The following is a 16602-nucleotide window of genomic DNA, read 5'->3' on the forward strand; positions in this document are numbered from 1 at the left end:
CAACGGGAACTCCTGATTTTATACAACTTTAAATTTCATTTAATTCTTAAATTACCTTAATCTTACGATCTTCTTGCTGTTTTTTGGTTTTAGGCTGCAACGGAGGTGACATAGTGGCTTGTATTTGAGGAGACTGGAATTTTGGCCTATTTTTAGGTTGTTGCTCTTCAAATTCCTGACTGAATCCTTCAGGAAGTGCATCTTAAAAGAAATTGAAATGAATAAATATGTACCTCACACACAAAACATGCAAGTATTTATTAAATATACTCCTAAGCTTTGCTGAGACAAAGAGAACCTAATTTTCTCCCATCTCTCATGTCCTAATAGAAATCCTATAATCAACCTCATTTTGTTATCAAACCAGTGGGAACATGACCGACCCACTTCTATTTGGCTATTTATTTCACTCTCAATTTGCTAGACTCCTAAGTTTTCTTAAGAAAATCTTAACCCTTCCCATTCTTTGGTTGCCTGTCTAGCATGTGGGATTATCCTTAATCAGTGATACAAGCAATCTGTACTCCAGGTTCTTGCCAAAGATTACAGTGGTAATCAAATATTATTTATCCAAAGCCAGACAAGCCCTAATTTCTAAACCAAAACCAGGTGTCACAACCTGACAGGTAATAGGCAAACTCTGAGAATCTCCTATATTAAGTGCACTGAAAAATGGCCATCAACAACTGAAAGCAACACACACCCACAAAATTTCTTCTTGCACAGGCTCCAACCTCTAAGAAGAATATGCTGAAGACTATAAAACAGTAGGAACACTCTAAAAATAAATAATTATAACAGTGAAAAGTATTTTCAAGTGAAAATCTTGTTATAAATATCATAAATACCAAAAACGTTTTTATAAACTGAAAAATGTTTATGACGATACTGCTTACCATCTGAAAGGTTCAAACAGAGCCAATCCAAGGCAGAATGAAGATCACCTCCATGTAAGAGTGTGTTAGTCATCGCATCTTCAATGTCCTTAGTCTTGAATGAAAATGCTTGTAAAGCCATGTATAAATCCTATGAAAGGGATGTGAAAAAGTCATTCTGTCAATTTTCTCTTTCATTTTTAAGTATATTCTTTCCTTCATTTTAAACCAGAAACTCTGACACAAATTTTAAGTCCAAAAATACTTTTTTTTCCCCAGTTAGAAGAGTTAAACGTGCTCACTGTATTAAGAATTTGAGAACCACAGAGAAATTAAAAAAGACCAGGAGAAACTGCTCATATTCTCACTATCTAAAGATACTGTTTGCAATGTTGTATGTCTCCTTTCATTTTTCAATGATTTTGTAAAAAAAAATTTCACTTAACATTATAACATAAGCATCTTCCCAAACTGTTCATCACTTTTAATAGTTACATAATATTCCACTGGGTGAATCTAATTGTACACTTTCCTACTGTTGACCTTTTAGGTAGGATGTTTCCTTCGTTATAAGCAGTGCATCAATTAATATCTTTATACATAAAAGCAGAACTTTTTAAGGCACTTTCTAAAGCATGATCTTTAGAGCTGGACAGGACTGGGTTCAAATCCAGACTCTGCTTATTTTGCCACTTAGTAATTAACAACCTTAGGCTATTACCTGTGTAATCTTTCCAAGCCTCAATTACTTCATTTGTAAAATGGGGCAAAATACCTTTCAGAATTGGTGTGTCAGTTGGACACAAGTCGAACATAATTTTGGGAATGATATTTAGTTTTCATATCACCATGTTGATGTGTCCACTTGCATTTGGTGCAATGCTCCTTCCCTATTCTTGCTGATGGAACTAATCTACATGAAATCTCAATGGAAGTTGAAAACTTTATCTCACATATTATAGAGCTGTCTTAATGCTCCACTAAAAATAAGTAACTTTAAGAAAAAGTTTGCATAATACCTGTAATTTTTTGGCAGTAAGTCTCCCAGAAATCACTCCCTTGTCATTATTTTGCTTTTTATGCTCATTGATCACTCCAATAATTTTTTGCTCTAGTTTGTTATTAATTACCACCTGTTGAGGCCAAAAAGTCATAGATTAGAAGCTGAATTATTAAATAACATTTAAGAACTAGACAATTAGAACCAAATCAGTTTTTAAGACCAGAATTTCAGCTAAAATCAGATAGTGACTATCATATGTTGGAATACCGTTCATTGGACCACATTCCTACTATATATTTTTTTTAAAAAAATGGAATTCAGGAAAAAGCAACAACATGTAGCAAGAAAAAAAAATCCTTTTACAAAAGCCTCTTGAGGCCATGTCTCAAGACATTGTCCTTGAGCCACACTGAGACTACATTACAAAGACAGACTCCTAAGCCCTATCGTAAACATACTGAATCAGAATCTCTGAGGATGGAACCCAGAAATTTGCCTTAATATAAACCAGCCCAAGCACGAAGACTAAAAGAATGGATACTGCACTAAAAAGGGGGCACATCAAGTAAAAGTAAAAACTATATAAATTATAATTATTAAGTTACAAAAATTATTTTGGCTTCTGAGTTGGTTTCCTATTTTTCCTACTAGCCCTTTTCCCCCCTCTTTCCTCTTAGGGCTGCACATGCGGCATACAGAAGTTCCCAGGCTAGGGATCTGAGCCATGTCTGTGACCTACACCACAGCTCATGGCAATGCCAGATACTTAACCCACTAGGCAAGGCCAGGGATCGAACCCACATTCTTATGGAAACGAGTTGGATTCGTTACTGCTGAGCCACAATGGGAACTTCACCTACCAGGCATTTTATCTTCTGCTGTTTCCATATATCTAACCTAAGATTACACAAGTATCTATCCACAAAAACCACCTTCCTTTGATCATATCTTTACTGAATGCTCATTATGAGCAATGCACAAAAATATATTTCAGGAATTTAGTCTAGCACAAGAAAGATAAAAAGACAAATTATAACCCAGCATGATAATTATTTTAAAAGATCCAAAGTGGTGATGGAACCACCAGGAAAATCCACCTGGCTAGTTATGAAGGACTTCACAGAGGTGATAAATGGAGAAAGGGGTGTAAGGCATTACAGGCAGAGAGCCCATGGACACAAGTTTGGAATCAAAATCATATGGGATCTCAGGGTACAATAAGATGTGAACAAAAATTTTAAGGGGAGAAGAGTAGTGGAGAGGAGGCTGGCAGGGCTAAGTTAGATCTGAAAGGATGTGTACGCTATACTTAGACATTTGGAGGTTATCCAACTCTTCCTTATTTCGTATAGGAACTCAACAGATGAATATGATTTATATCTCTTCAGCACAGATGAGCAATTATTGTACTATTTACAAACATCTAAAATACCCCATCATTTGCTTACATTTAAGAATATATATTTTTAAAGGTAACATTTCTTGAAATGACTCAAAACCTTGGTACTCACTTTCAAAATAGATTTATCCATATTTGCAGGACCACCAGAATCATTTGCAGAATTAAAACTATAAATTTTCGGACCTATATATAACAGACAATAAACAGTCAAGGCAATTTAATGAATAATACCCATTACACTATTTTACTTTTCCTCCAAAGATTGCTAAATATTAAATATTTTACTTTCCACTTTACCAATAACTCCACCTAGAAGTCAGCAATACTCCTTCTAAATTTTTGAAAACATTTTACCACTTTGCCTTCTATAGGTTAACCAGTTTCTCATAAAGTGTAAATACTTGTCTATCTTTTAGATTAAATCTATCTACATATATTTAAAAATCAGATGCCTTTTTGCTTGGCACTTAGCTGAAGACCTCTCAGAAGGTATTTGATACCTGGCAGAGAAGATGAATAATTTTGAAGAGAAAGTATTCCTCCTAAGGCAAAAAGGAGGTAGGAGTTCTATCATCTTCTATTGAGTATAAGATTGTTCTATTAATTTCTAAGGCTGCTGTGACACATTATCACACACTTGGTGGCTAAATAGAACAGAAATATTCTCTCACAATTCTGAAGACTAAAGGTGTCAATAGGACCATACTCTCTCTGAAGGCTCTAGACAAGAATCCTTTCTTTCCCTTTCTGGCTTCTGGTGACCCCAGGCATTGTTTGGCTTGTCTGCCACCTTCTTAAAATGAGGAGGACCTTATTTCCCATCCCTCTGTGTCCAAATCTCCCTCTCTTTCTCTGGTCCCTCATCACTGGACTTAGGGTCTTCCCTAAAACCAAGATGATTTCAGCTCAAGATGCTTACGCAAAAATCTTATTTCCAAATATGACCACCTTCTGAGGTTCCAGGTGGATATGAACATTTGGGGGTCACTACTCAACCCACTACAACTGCCAGGTCTGTTCCAGTCAACAGAAATGCTATACATATTATCATCTAACAAAGTCTAATTGGGAAGGAATAAACATTACTTCTAAACCTTTGATCTCATGACCTCCTTACTCTCTTAAAAACTATTGAAGATATGAAATACGTGGGTTATAACTGATAGTTATAAAAGGAAAATTTAAAAAAAACCCACATGTTAACATAAATGCTTTTTATGAAAAATAACTACATTTTCCAAAACAGAAAAATTGTTTTCTATTTTTGCAATGTTTGGTTTCTGCATTTAATCTTCTGTAACATCACACATCATGTAGCCACTGTATACTAGTGAGAAAATGAGCATGAAGATGGCAAATAACATTTTAGAATTATCATAAATACAGTTTGCTCTCATTAAGCCTCTGCTAGACACAGGTCTCAAGAATTTACTAGCATCCCCTGAACATACCCACTGTTATATAAAAATAAGAATTTTTTTTTCACTTTGAGACAGCTGAATATTAAGAGTTGCTTATTATGATTTTATAGGTCAAGGACTTACATTGTGCTGTTCATTTTAAGACGCTAGTTAAAATAATGAGGTATTAGAAAATTCTGATATATTATGGTTTAGTTTCCTCATCTTTTAGTCTTAGACTTTACCTAAATCCTAGTAACCCTGATCATAAACCTATGTCAATGATCATAAAGGAGAGTATGTATCAGTAATCTTTAACCATTTATGGGGGTCTTAATAGCTGTAGTAAATTCATTCACAAGTTTAGCATACTAATTAGTTTTAGAAGTCCCTAAACCCACCGAGGAGCCCCAGTTATAACCCTTTTTGAAAACATATACTGATGAATATTTCATTACTCAGGAAAATATTGAGAAACAGTTCAAATTTGATGCGTTACTGACAGAAGTAAGACTAAAAATTTCTTTATTAACCTTTTTTTGGTTTTATTTTTTAAATTACTTAATTGAAGATTGCAGTCTACTCTCACTTCTCTTATAATCATTCCACCTAAGACATCCAACCATATCATGTACTTCCTTGGGGTCAGCTCATACTGCAAACTTTCCAGAGCGTAAATAAAAGGAGTTCTGGGAGTTCCTGTCATGGCTCAGTGGTTAACGAATCCGACTAGGAACCATGAAGTTGTGGGTTCGGTCCCTCCCTTGCTCAGTGGGTTAAGGATCTGGCGTTGCCGTGAGCTGTGGTGTAGGTCGCAGACATGGCTGGGATCCCACGTTGCTGTGGCTCTGGCATAGGCTGGTGGCTGCAGCTCCATTTAGACCCCTAGCCTGGGAACCTCCATATGCTGCGGGAACAGCCCTAGAAAAGGCAAAAGACAACAAATAAATAAATAAATAAAATAAAAGGAGATCCGAATCCCCAGAATATGAGGAGGAAAATGAACAAAATACTGCTGCATATTTACTGGGTGTCAATCAGGGCCTCTAAAAATGGTGCATTTTCATTTTAATCACTACTCTGAGGAACTGAAGCAATAATAAGATCTGCCACAGAGGTATTGCCAATTAAATCAAGTAAACCAGTAAGGCCCTTTCATTTTCAAATTCTTCCTAAAACGTGTTCATATAAGATTATTAGTCAGTGTGAATGAAAACTCTAGGATATGAAATGCATTTTAAAACAATTTGATGGAAATCTTTCTAAACTGTATTTACACTTCCTGCCATAATATATATTACAATAAGAAACATTTTCATGATGTATTACTTATTATGAATATCACTGTGCTGAAAGGCTTGCAGAGGCTACTCAATTCCCTTACACTGCTCTAATTTTCTATTTGGTGATTCTTTGGTCTCCTGTCAGCTGCCTGCTTTCAGAATGTCAAGCTACTAGCCCTCTCGACCCCCAGATTCTAATCGGTTACCTAGGGAAAAGTGAAGGTATGAGAAGAAAACAGATGTTAAAACTTGTAGATAAGTAACCCTACTTTCTTTTTCTTTTTGGGGGGGCTGCTCCTGCAGCACATGTAAGTTCCCAGACTAGGGGTTGAATCAGAGCTTCAGTTGCTGGCCTACACCACAGCCAGATCAGATCCAAGCCTCATCTGCAACCTACACCACATCTCGTGGCAACACTGGATCCTTAGCCAGCTGAGCAGGGCCAGGATCCTCATAGATACTAGCTGGGTTCGCTACCACTGAGTCACAATGGGAACTCTCAAGCAACCCTATTTTCAAACACAATTCTAAGTCAAGAGGCCACTGAATAAAGATGATTTCCACTCTTTTGCCAAGTAATATGCACAAGATTTATGACAGCTATTTTTCTTGCTGCCTAGAGATCTTTGTTTTGTTTTTTTTGTTTCAGATGGAGACAGTTATTGAAAGTTCGACTTGAAATAAGGAAGTTATGTGCAGTATGTATACCTCCAAGGCAAAAGCATTAAGGATTTCAAATTGACAATGACCGTTTATGGAACAATACAACACATATAAATGGCTCTCAAAAATATTTATTTAAGTTGAAGCATAGAAAAACTAAGTGATTTCCTCAAGATGACTCAGCTAACAAAGAAAAGCATCGGCCAGAATGAATTTCTTATTGCCCATTAGCCTTTCTTTTAGAACATATTCCTTTTATACTGTATTGCATTTTACATCATATAGTGATTGCAATGACCCACAATCACTGAGACATTCACTTTGAAGGGTTGGTGTTGGTAACGGGAGCACTAGGCATGCTGGCTCCCTTCTGATCCATTGTATCCATCTGCAAGGAGATCCAAAGTAGTCAAAGAGTTCAATCAGGGATATATAAGACTCAGTCCTTGCCTTCACAGAGCTCACATTCTGGTGGAGTAATTAAACAACTAATTATCCAAATAAGCTATGAAGGGGAAGAACAGGTTATTTGGAGAATAGATGAGAGTGAGCGGATATATCTAAGCAGTCGGTGCCTGTGAGGAATCCTAGCTAAAGTCTCTCCCCAATTTAATACCAACACGAACCCCACCCCAACTCTTTCCACCCACATAGATTTCTTGTCTTCCTGCTACACCAACTTTGTTCCCATCTTAGGGCCTTTGTTCTTGTTCTCTAAGACTCAAACATTTGTCCTGAAGATCTAATAGCTGGTTGCTTCAAATCATCTCAGCAGGTGCCCTCATCTCTGTTCTAAACCAAACCACACAATTTATTCTTTACAGGGAGTTCTCTGGTGGCCTAGTGGTTAAGGAGTCAGCATTGTCGCTGCTGTGGCTCAGGTTGCTGCTGTGGCTCAAGTTCGATCCCTGGCCCAGGAACTTCTGTGTGCACAGACAAATAAATAAAAATATCCTTTACCAAGAGACTGTTTTCTGACATTCATGGCACTTTTTCTGTTTTATTTTGGGAGCCCTAAAATAATATATTATTTAGAAACATATAAAACATATATGTACATAAAATATTTATACATACATATAAAATGGCTTTTTTGAGCTTATTCATGACATCAGTCCCCTAGTCTTATTTCCTAAGTCTCAACTAAGTTTAAGGATTTTTCACACAAACACAGCTTTTGGTGTGTAAGCACCCTTTGCCACATCCAATAATGTAACCTGAAAGCAGTGATCTCAGTCTGTTTTATTCTTGAGGCATCCCTAGTGCCTAAAATCTTGCCTGGCATATAGTTGCTCTTCAAGAATTATTTGATGAACAAAGGAAATGAAAAAACAGGAGTGGAAGAATACCCAGAATTGTGTCAAAAGCCATTTTGTGGCGCTAGTCATTTTCTACCTCTAAATGAGAGTCCAGTTGAGAAACTATGCTACGTACAACCCTTCAAATTGGGAGTTCCCATCATGGCTCAGTGGTTAACGAATCCAACTAGGAACCATGAGGTTGCAGGTTTGATCCCTGGCCTCGCTCAGTGGGTTAAGGATCCAGTGTTGCCGTGAGCTGTGGTGTAGGTCGCAGATGAAGCTTGGATCACGTGTTGCTGTGGCTGTGGTATAGGCCAGTGGCTACAGCTCCGACTGGACCCCGAGCCTGGGAACCTCCATATGCCGCAGGTGGGGCCCCAGAAAAAAAAAAAAGACAAAAAGACAACCCTTCAAATTGTTTGAAAAGACAGAGGGATAGAAGTAGAGTAAAACAATTACATTTACATTAGGGAAAATAGAGTTCAGAGGTGATTTTTTGTGTGTGTATTTTTCCATTTTTTTCTTAAAAATAGGCCTATTATATGTAATATAAAAATAACCAAACAGGAAAAAGAAAGCAAAATTATGCAGAAATCTTGTTGCAACATTTTATGTATACTGCTATATATATTGATTTATGGTTACAAAAAAATTCCCCACAAATTTGGTAGATAACCTCTCATTTTCTCTCTCTTGATTTCTTGGTTTTAATAATTCCTCTGAATTTTTCCTTGTCACTGACCCAAGAAATTTTTTGAATGACCCTATTCATAGCCTTTGAGTAGATACTGAGGGATATGTACTCATGAAACTGTTCCTACCTCCTAAAATTTTGTAGGATAGGTAAAATGTATAATTCGTCACATAGGCAAGATCTGATATCAAATACCATTGCCACAGGCAAGATCTAAATATCAAAAAGAATAATCAAACAACAATGATGCATGAGCTATGTATCCATAGGAACAATTCAAACAGTTGAGAGCTGGGGTGATTATTATAGAATTCTGGTAGATAATCTTGGGGATGGATGGTATGCCAATAAAAGAAAATGGTCAAGAATAAGCATGAGAAAGCAGAAAGCCAAAAGCTGCATTGGGATCAGTGAAACATACTAGATTTGCTATAGCTAAATATAGGAACTGTAAAAAGACTAGAAAGGAGGTCTTAGATACTAGCTCAATGCTTTGTACCTTATCACAAAGTCAGTGAGGATGATGTAGAAAAGACTGGGAAGTGATATGATCAAAGAAGTGTTTTTTTTTAATTTAACGATTTCTTATAATTTTACAATGATCTTTAATTTTTCCATTATAGCTGGTTTACAGTGTTGTCAATTTTCTACTGTATAGCAAGGTGACCCAGTCACACATACATGTATACATTCTTTTTTCTCACATTATCATGCTCCATCATAAGTGACTAGAAATAGTTTCCAGTGCTAAACAGCAGGATCTCATTGCTTATCCATTTCAAAGGCAACAGAAGGCAACAGTTTGCATCTATTAACCCCAAATTCCCAGTCCATCCCACTCCCTCTCCCAAAAGAAGTGGTTTTGAAAGATCAATCTGACACCTTATGTGGGACAGACTGGAGGAGGAAAAAAGCACAGCTAGCTCTTTAGAAGGCTGTGTTGGTACTCCAGAAATTCATGAGTGTCTTGACTGAAGTGTGAGCAGTATAAATCAAAAGTGAAAAGGGTATACATGTAAGATATGCAAAGACTGCACAGAGCTTGACAACACATTGGATGTGAAAAGAAAGAAAGGCACAAAAAAATAACTATTGACATGGGATAAAGAAGAATATGTAAAAAGAGAAAGAAGTCAGAGGAGAAGCTACTGGGGGTGGGAGTAGGGGTGGGGGCGGGCTGGGAAGTGTAGTTTAGTATTAGCCATGTTAAATTTGAGATGCTTGCAAAATAGTGTCCAAATAAATGTAGAAATGGCTGACTTGAGCTTGGAATAGAGACCAGGATTGGACATGTTGCTTGAGGAGTCATCTACAAAGGAAAAGACAGAAGAAGTAATGGAAGTAGATAAACTCTCATAGAAGGTCTGTAAAGAGGAAAGCATACTGTCACAGAATGACACTTCGGTAACGGTCACTTTTGGGGGCTGGGGGAATGGGAAACCAAAGAATACAATAAATGGCTATGAGAAAGTTCAAAGAATTCAGAGGAATATCAGGAAAGACAAAGGAAGTCAGAAAGAGGCTGACTCAGAATAAAAACGCCGCAGAATACACAAGGAGAAATTTTTTGTATCTGTAATTGCAGGCATAACTTTGTAGTTAAAAAGTTACAGTAAATTGCAGAGCACAGATTATTATCCACCTTCTAGGTGAAAGTTTGTTACCTGCCTACTTCAGTCTCATCTTCTCCTTAGACAATGCTTACATTCTGAGATCTCAAAGGCCAATGCTCTTTTCTGACTCAAGATCTCTGCACACCGTTTTCCTTATCTCTGCCGGGAATACTATTTCCCCCCTTCTTTATAGAGTTTACACCTATTCACCCTTTGGATCTTAGCTTAACAGTCACTTTCTCAAAGAGACCGTGAATGATCCCTCCTCCTCCTCAGTAAAAACTGGGTTACCCTGTTAAATTCTCTTACTTAGCTTTTCTTTGTGGCACTTATAGAACGATGTCTGTGCGATTACTTCAGGTCTGTGTCCGCCATTAGACGGGCAAGCTCCGGGAGAGATTGCCTATTTTGCTCATCCCATCCCTAACATCGTGCCAGATACAAAGTAGGTTTTAAATAAATATTTGTTGGCTAAACATTTCAATAAGAACTAAGACAAGCTAAGCAGAACAAAATAGTGTATAACTGTTTATCTTTTGAAATCAGCTGTAATAGTGGCCTGCTGATCTGCAGCCAGAACCGGCAATCTCCAAGTTGAGTTATCAAATCAAATGGCACAATAAGCAAAAATGCAATGCTGTGGTAAAGATCGCTGATAATTTTACAACAGGTTATATCCATATTCGGTGTGCAAGTGCTGCAATTCTTATTAAGTACTGATTTTTACATAGCACGTGGAAACACTACATCGTGGCTGAAGAGGTTGAGGAGGAGGTAAATAAATGGGTCTGGCTCCAGGAGGTTAATAACTCCAGACAGTATTCTCTGCATGCGAGTCGCTAGTTTAGATGATGGCTCAAGACTGATCGCTGATGAAACGGGAGCTAATGCAATTTTTACTTAGTTCACAGAATTAGAAAAAGTGGAGGTTAGGTTGGGGGGCGCTACCGTCGGAACTCTGGAGGCCCTAACAGCTTACACTGATCTAAAACAAGGCTGCCTGATACGGAGCCAGCAACTGTGGCTGCGGAAGACAGAAATTTTGAGACCAAGGGTTCGCCCAGGTGCGAAGGCTTCCCCCTAGGGCCAGATCCTGGCGCCCGACAGCTCATACCTTGCTTTACTCGGGGCTCCCTGTTGCTGGCAGCAGCGGCGGGGGGCTGTCTGGCCACAGGCTTCTTGTTTTGGGCCTCCACCGCAGCTCCGGCCTCGGCGGATTTGGCTCTGGAAGCAGACACGGCGGCCCGGACCGCCGCGGCACCCGGAGCCTTGTGTTTCTTGTTCTTGCCGCCCATGTTGCAGCAGTGGCAGAATCACAGCTCTGGTCTGATCCCGATACCACTCCCGCACCGCCTCCAAGGTTTGTTCACATTCCCCCAGTCCCACGCCGCCACCTTGCGTCCTCCATCCGGGCTCCTCCGGCCGGAACGACCGCTGCTTCTCAATTGGCCCGATTCCCCAAGGTCCCGCCTCCTCTCCGCCCCTTTAGGGATCAGCTGCGGGCCGGGAACCGCCGCCGCGCTGCCACTTCAGCTTCGGAGATGCGCGTCCGCTAGTGATTGGAAAGGAAAAGAAAGGTCCAAAGAGGGAAAAAAGGTCCAAAAGGGAAAAAAGAAGCCTTGAGGGCTGTGCGACTCAACTAATTTTGTCTCCTACGGGCCCCTGTTGCGGCTTCCCTTGGCGTCACCGTCGGCGCGGTTGCGGGGCATCGTGGGTAAGAGCGAGATTTGGTCTCACAACTCCGAAAGATGGCGGACGCTTTCGGGGATGAGCTCTTCAGCGTGTTTGAGGACGACTCGACCACTGCGCCCGGAACCAAAAAAGACAAGGAGAAGGAGAAGGGGAAATGGAAGGGGCCACCAGGGTCTGCAGAAAAGGCCGGGTAAGGAAGATGTCCGAGATGTCTTTTTTTCCCTCTCAGCGCTGAGGGAAGAAAATCGGACACTCTTGAAGACCACGAGAAAGTGGGTGTACGTTAGCAGCGTCGGGAAGTGAAGGGGGTTGAGAGAAATGTTGGAAGTGGGGGAGGAAAGTTGGTTTTGGGAGGCGCGGGTTTTGGCCTTCCCGGGCGGCCGCAGACAGCGTTCCGCTGCATTTCCTTTACCCCCGCGTTGGCGTGACTACCTACACCTGTCTGCGCTGTGGGGTCGTGAGGACAGGTAAGCTGTAAGCTGTTCCTTAGCTTCTGTACTCCTAGCACCGGCACAGTACTGGGCCCAGAGCCTTTAATATTCGAGAAACGAATTGAGTAAAGGGGTAGGGAGTTTCGATAATGTGACTTGGATTGACTTGGAGCGGAAGGGGCAAATAACAACATAAGAGAGAAATTAGTAATGTTCTTGCTCATCATGAGATGATAGGGCCAACCACTAGGGGTTTTGTGAGGGTTAAATGCGATATGTTTAAAGCGCCTAACGGTGCTTTTAGCACATGGTAGATTCTCAAATGCTGGCTTTCTTGGATTTTATTAAGAAAAATATTAAAATTTACTGGTCCTTGAAGCTTGAATTAAAGTAAGGTAACTCATTAATAATGAATAAAGTTTACTCTTGATCTTGAGGGAGATTCCTAAGAGATGCTACGTTAGACATGATTTTGCTCTTAGGGAATTTTTAGTCGAGGTAAGGAGGTAGAACAGATACATACCTTACAGTTAGTAGGAGCTTGAACTACAATGAGCTGTACATATAGTTAAGTGCAATAAAACTTAAGGAAAGAGGAGTTCCCGTCGTGGCTCAGTGGTTAACGAATCTGACTAGAAACCATGAGGTTTGCGGGTTCGACCCACCCCCCCGGTGGGTTAAGGATCCGGCGTTGCGGTGAGCTGTGGTGTAGGTTGCAGACGCAACTTGGATCCCGCGTTGCTGTGGCTGTAGGCCGGTGGCTACAGCTCCAATTGGACCCCTAGCCTGGGAACCTCCATATGCCGCGGGAGCGGCCCAAGAAATGGCACCAAAAAAAAAAAAAAAAAAAAAAAATCCACAACTTCAGGAACGAGATACCTATTTGTGATGTCCAGAGACCCTTCTATACAAGATACTATTCTGGGTTTGAGGAAATGATTCTTTATTGATAACGATTTTTTTTTTCTTTTTTAGTAGCACAAATTGGGCTAGAAGGAGTGTTTGCTTAGGGACTACAAGATATAAGGCTGAAAATAAATCGGTTTGGGGTTATGAAGAGCCTTGAGTAGCAAGCAGATGAGTTTTGATTTCTTTTTCTTTCTTTCTTTTTTTTCCTCTCTGTCTTTTGTCTTTTTAGGGCCACACCAGCGGCATATGGAGGTTCCCAGGCTAGGGCACTAATCGGAGCTACAGCTGCCGGCCTATGCCAGAGCCACAGTAACGCCAGATCCGAGCCGCGTCTGCGACCTACGCCACAGCTCACGCAACACCGGATCCTTAACCCACTTAGCAAGGTCAGGGATTAAACCTACAACTCATGGTTCTTAGTCGGGTTCGTTTCTGCTGCGCCAAGGTGGGAACTCCTTGATTTCTTTTTTTTTGTCATTTCTCAGGCCACTTCCGCGGCATATGAAGGTTCCCAGGCTAGGGGTCCAATTGGAGCTGTGGCCACCGGACGAAGCCCACAGCCACAGCAACTCGGGATCCGAGATGCGTCTGCAACCTACACCACAGCTTACGGCAACGCCGGATCGTTAACCCACTGAGCAAGGCCAGAGAGCGAACCTGCAACCTCATGGTTACTAGTCGGATTCGTTAACCACTGAACCACGACGGGAACTCCTTGATTTCATTTTTAAAACCCAAGTGAACATGTGTTTTTTTCCTAACTTGGAGGCTGGAAAGAGTGATAGTTTAGGAAAATTAACTTGGTAATGCTTGTCAGTGTGTTGAAAGAGGAAAGACACTGATAGTAAATTAGGAAGTATTTCAGTTATCTAATTACAAGATTGTAAGGACCTCATCTCAGGAGGTGTCAGAAAGAAGGAAAGACATAAAATGTGAAGGAAAAAATTGCTAGGCCTTATTAAGGAGAATAATAGAAAGGTGGTCAAAAGAGATTTTGAATTTAGATGTCAAGGAAAAGAAAAATAGGGAAATTTAGAAGAGATTTTGATTTGGAAATTAATTTGACCTGAGACAAAGTGAAATGATAGTAGTATGCCAATGTTGGGAGTGTCCCTTGGGCAATTTTAATCTAGGTTTGGAGCAATACTGGCACTGAAGGTATATATTTGGATGTTATTTTGAATTAGTACTACTTGAAGTGGAGGTTCCTGTGGGAAAGTATAATTTTCCCACACATAACATAGAGATTAGAGAAAGAGCAGAACAGTCAGGAGTGGGAAATGTCAAGTAAGAATGGAACAAAGAAGAAAAATAGTCTTTCTCTGTCATTGAATTAGAGGGTGTAGCAGTTTTGGAGAACTCAGGGAAAATGAGAAAGGACAGATTATTTTTTTTTTCTGAATAGGAATAATTAATGATTGCTGTAGTTTGATGGGCAACTGTGATGTTATAAAGTAATTTCCCACTGTGGCAGGTACACTGCTTTAAATTTGCTAGGTTAAAGTTCACTTTGCAGTGTCTTAGGGTAAGCTGATTCCACAACCTTCCAAATTTTATTAGGAAACGTGAATGTTAGAGAAGGGAAACAAGAAAATATAGAACATGAGTAATTTGAGGGACTTCATTTACTATAAAGACTTCTAGCTAGGCCTAGACTTCTAGGTATTTTTAGGGAAAAATCCAATTTGCCTGATTCCAACTGTCATAGTACCATAATTATTTGTATTAATGATCACTGTGTATGGCAAGATTTCCATTCAATTTGTATAACACAAGAGGGCAAATCATGGGACTTCAGAGGATCTTGTCCTGTGAATTTAATATTCTAGACCAGGAGATCCCATGATGGCTTAGCAGGTTAAGAACCTGACTAGTATCCATGAAGTTGTGGGTTCGATCCCTGGCCTCATGCGATGGGTTAAGGATCTGGCATTGCTGCAAGTTGCAGCATAGCTCTGATCTGGCTTTGCTGTGGCATAGACTGGCAGGTGCAGCTTGGACACAACCCCTAGCTTGGGAACTTCCATATGCCGCAGGTGTGTCCCTAAAAAGACAAAAGACAAAACAAAACAAAACAAAAAAACAAAACACTGTATGCCAACTGGATGCTTTAAAAAAAAAAACCAAAACCTTGTAATATGAGAATTATCTAAGAGAATAATATGAAGAACTCCATGTTCAAATAGTTCAGCTTCAGTTATATCAGGTCATGGTCAGTCTGCGTACCCCACTTTTTTTTTTCCTATAAATCAAGTGCCGCTAATCATGTTACTTCTCCCTAAATATTTCAGTTTGAATTTCTTTTGGATAATGATTTTCTTTTCCAACATAGCTGTCATACCATTGTTATATCCAACAAAATTGACAGTAAATCTTTAATGTCATTGAATAGTCAATCCAGAGAGAGATTTTCCCTGTTGTCTCTAAGGTATATTTTTGGAAATGGTTTATTTGAATCAGGATCCAGACAAAGTCCATATACTGTTTGTTGTATCCCTTAAATTTTTTATTTTACAGCAGTCTCCTTATTTTTTCCTTATGCCACTAATTTCTTTTAGAGGGATGGGTGAGAGGAGAAACCAGTGCATTTGTCCATATAGTTTCCCATATTCTGAATTTGCTTTCTTATCCTGTTGTTTAACTAGCTTCTCTGCCCTCAAGTATTTATTGTAAATTGTTCTTTTATGTAGAGCTGTACTATCCAATGTATATTAATTAGTACCCCCTCCTTTTATGTGAGGGAGATAGGTTTTAAGAACACCAGTGGATGCCTGAAACTGCAAATACTAAACAAACCCTGTATGTAGTATGTTTCTTCCTATGCATACATATATACTTAGGATAAAACATAACTTATAAGTTGTTAGGCACAATAAATTAAAATAACTAATATAAAAATTATAACAATGTATAAGTTGGCAACTTTCAGTTTTTCACTTAAAGTAAGCATTTTACAGCTTCTGTTTTGCATATCCAAATTGCCAGCAGCACTACTCTTGCACTTTGGAGTCATTATTAGGTAAAATAAGGGCTACTTGAACATAACCACTGTTGTACCACACCAGTGACCTGAGAACTTAGGCAGCCACTATGTGACTAATGTAACTAATTATAATTGATGTTTTATGAAACATACACTGTATTTTATCTTGATGATGTACTGAAATGATAATATTTTGTGTGTTTTGGGCTAAATGAAATATATTAAAATTGATTTCTTTTTAAACTGTTTTATAATGGTTACTAGAAATTTAAAGTTATATAGGCATCTGGCATGCATATATCTTGGACAGGGCTGATGGTTAGATTCAGATTCAATTGTTTAGATAAGAATGC

The 16602-nt window shown here is 39.2% G+C and overlaps 2 protein-coding genes across 10 annotated transcripts in view; one reads left to right on the forward strand and one right to left on the reverse strand.

The window, feature by feature from the left end:
• DHX29 (DExH-box helicase 29) overlaps window positions 1-11653 on the reverse strand; it is a 51239-nt gene extending 39586 nt beyond the window's left edge. For 2 of the 3 annotated variants that reach the window (XR_014831301.1, XM_003133948.7), the window contains exons 1-5: window positions 11349-11653; window positions 3390-3463; window positions 1895-2008; window positions 897-1026; window positions 56-201 (exon numbers count right to left, since the gene is read on the reverse strand). Coding sequence is in view for 1 of the 3 variants with exons in the window: in XM_003133948.7 (XP_003133996.1) it covers window positions 56-201; window positions 897-1026; window positions 1895-2008; window positions 3390-3463; window positions 11349-11529 (645 nt within the window). In the remaining 2 variants the exon portion in view is untranslated. Of the gene's footprint in view, window positions 1-55; window positions 202-896; window positions 1027-1894; window positions 2009-3389; window positions 3464-11348 lie in introns of those variants that run through there. The other variant, XM_085002228.1, reaches the window with a different exon arrangement.
• A 303-nt stretch (window positions 11654-11956) lies between these two features.
• MTREX (Mtr4 exosome RNA helicase) overlaps window positions 11957-16602 on the forward strand; it is a 126226-nt gene continuing 121580 nt past the window's right edge. For all 7 annotated transcript variants that reach the window (XR_014831302.1, XR_014831303.1, XR_014831304.1 and 4 more), the window contains exon 1: window positions 11957-12116. Coding sequence is in view for 1 of the 7 variants with exons in the window: in XM_003133964.7 (XP_003134012.3) it covers window positions 11983-12116 (134 nt within the window). In the remaining 6 variants the exon portion in view is untranslated. The remainder of the gene's footprint in view (window positions 12117-16602) is intronic.

The sequence above is a fragment of the Sus scrofa genome, chromosome 16 (assembly GCF_054392235.1).
Source record: "Sus scrofa isolate SSC_HxYL_T2T_F1_AM1 chromosome 16, Sscrofa_HxYL_maternal_Yorkshire_Landrace_v2.0, whole genome shotgun sequence".
In the NCBI taxonomy this organism is placed as follows: domain Eukaryota; kingdom Metazoa; phylum Chordata; class Mammalia; order Artiodactyla; family Suidae; genus Sus; species Sus scrofa.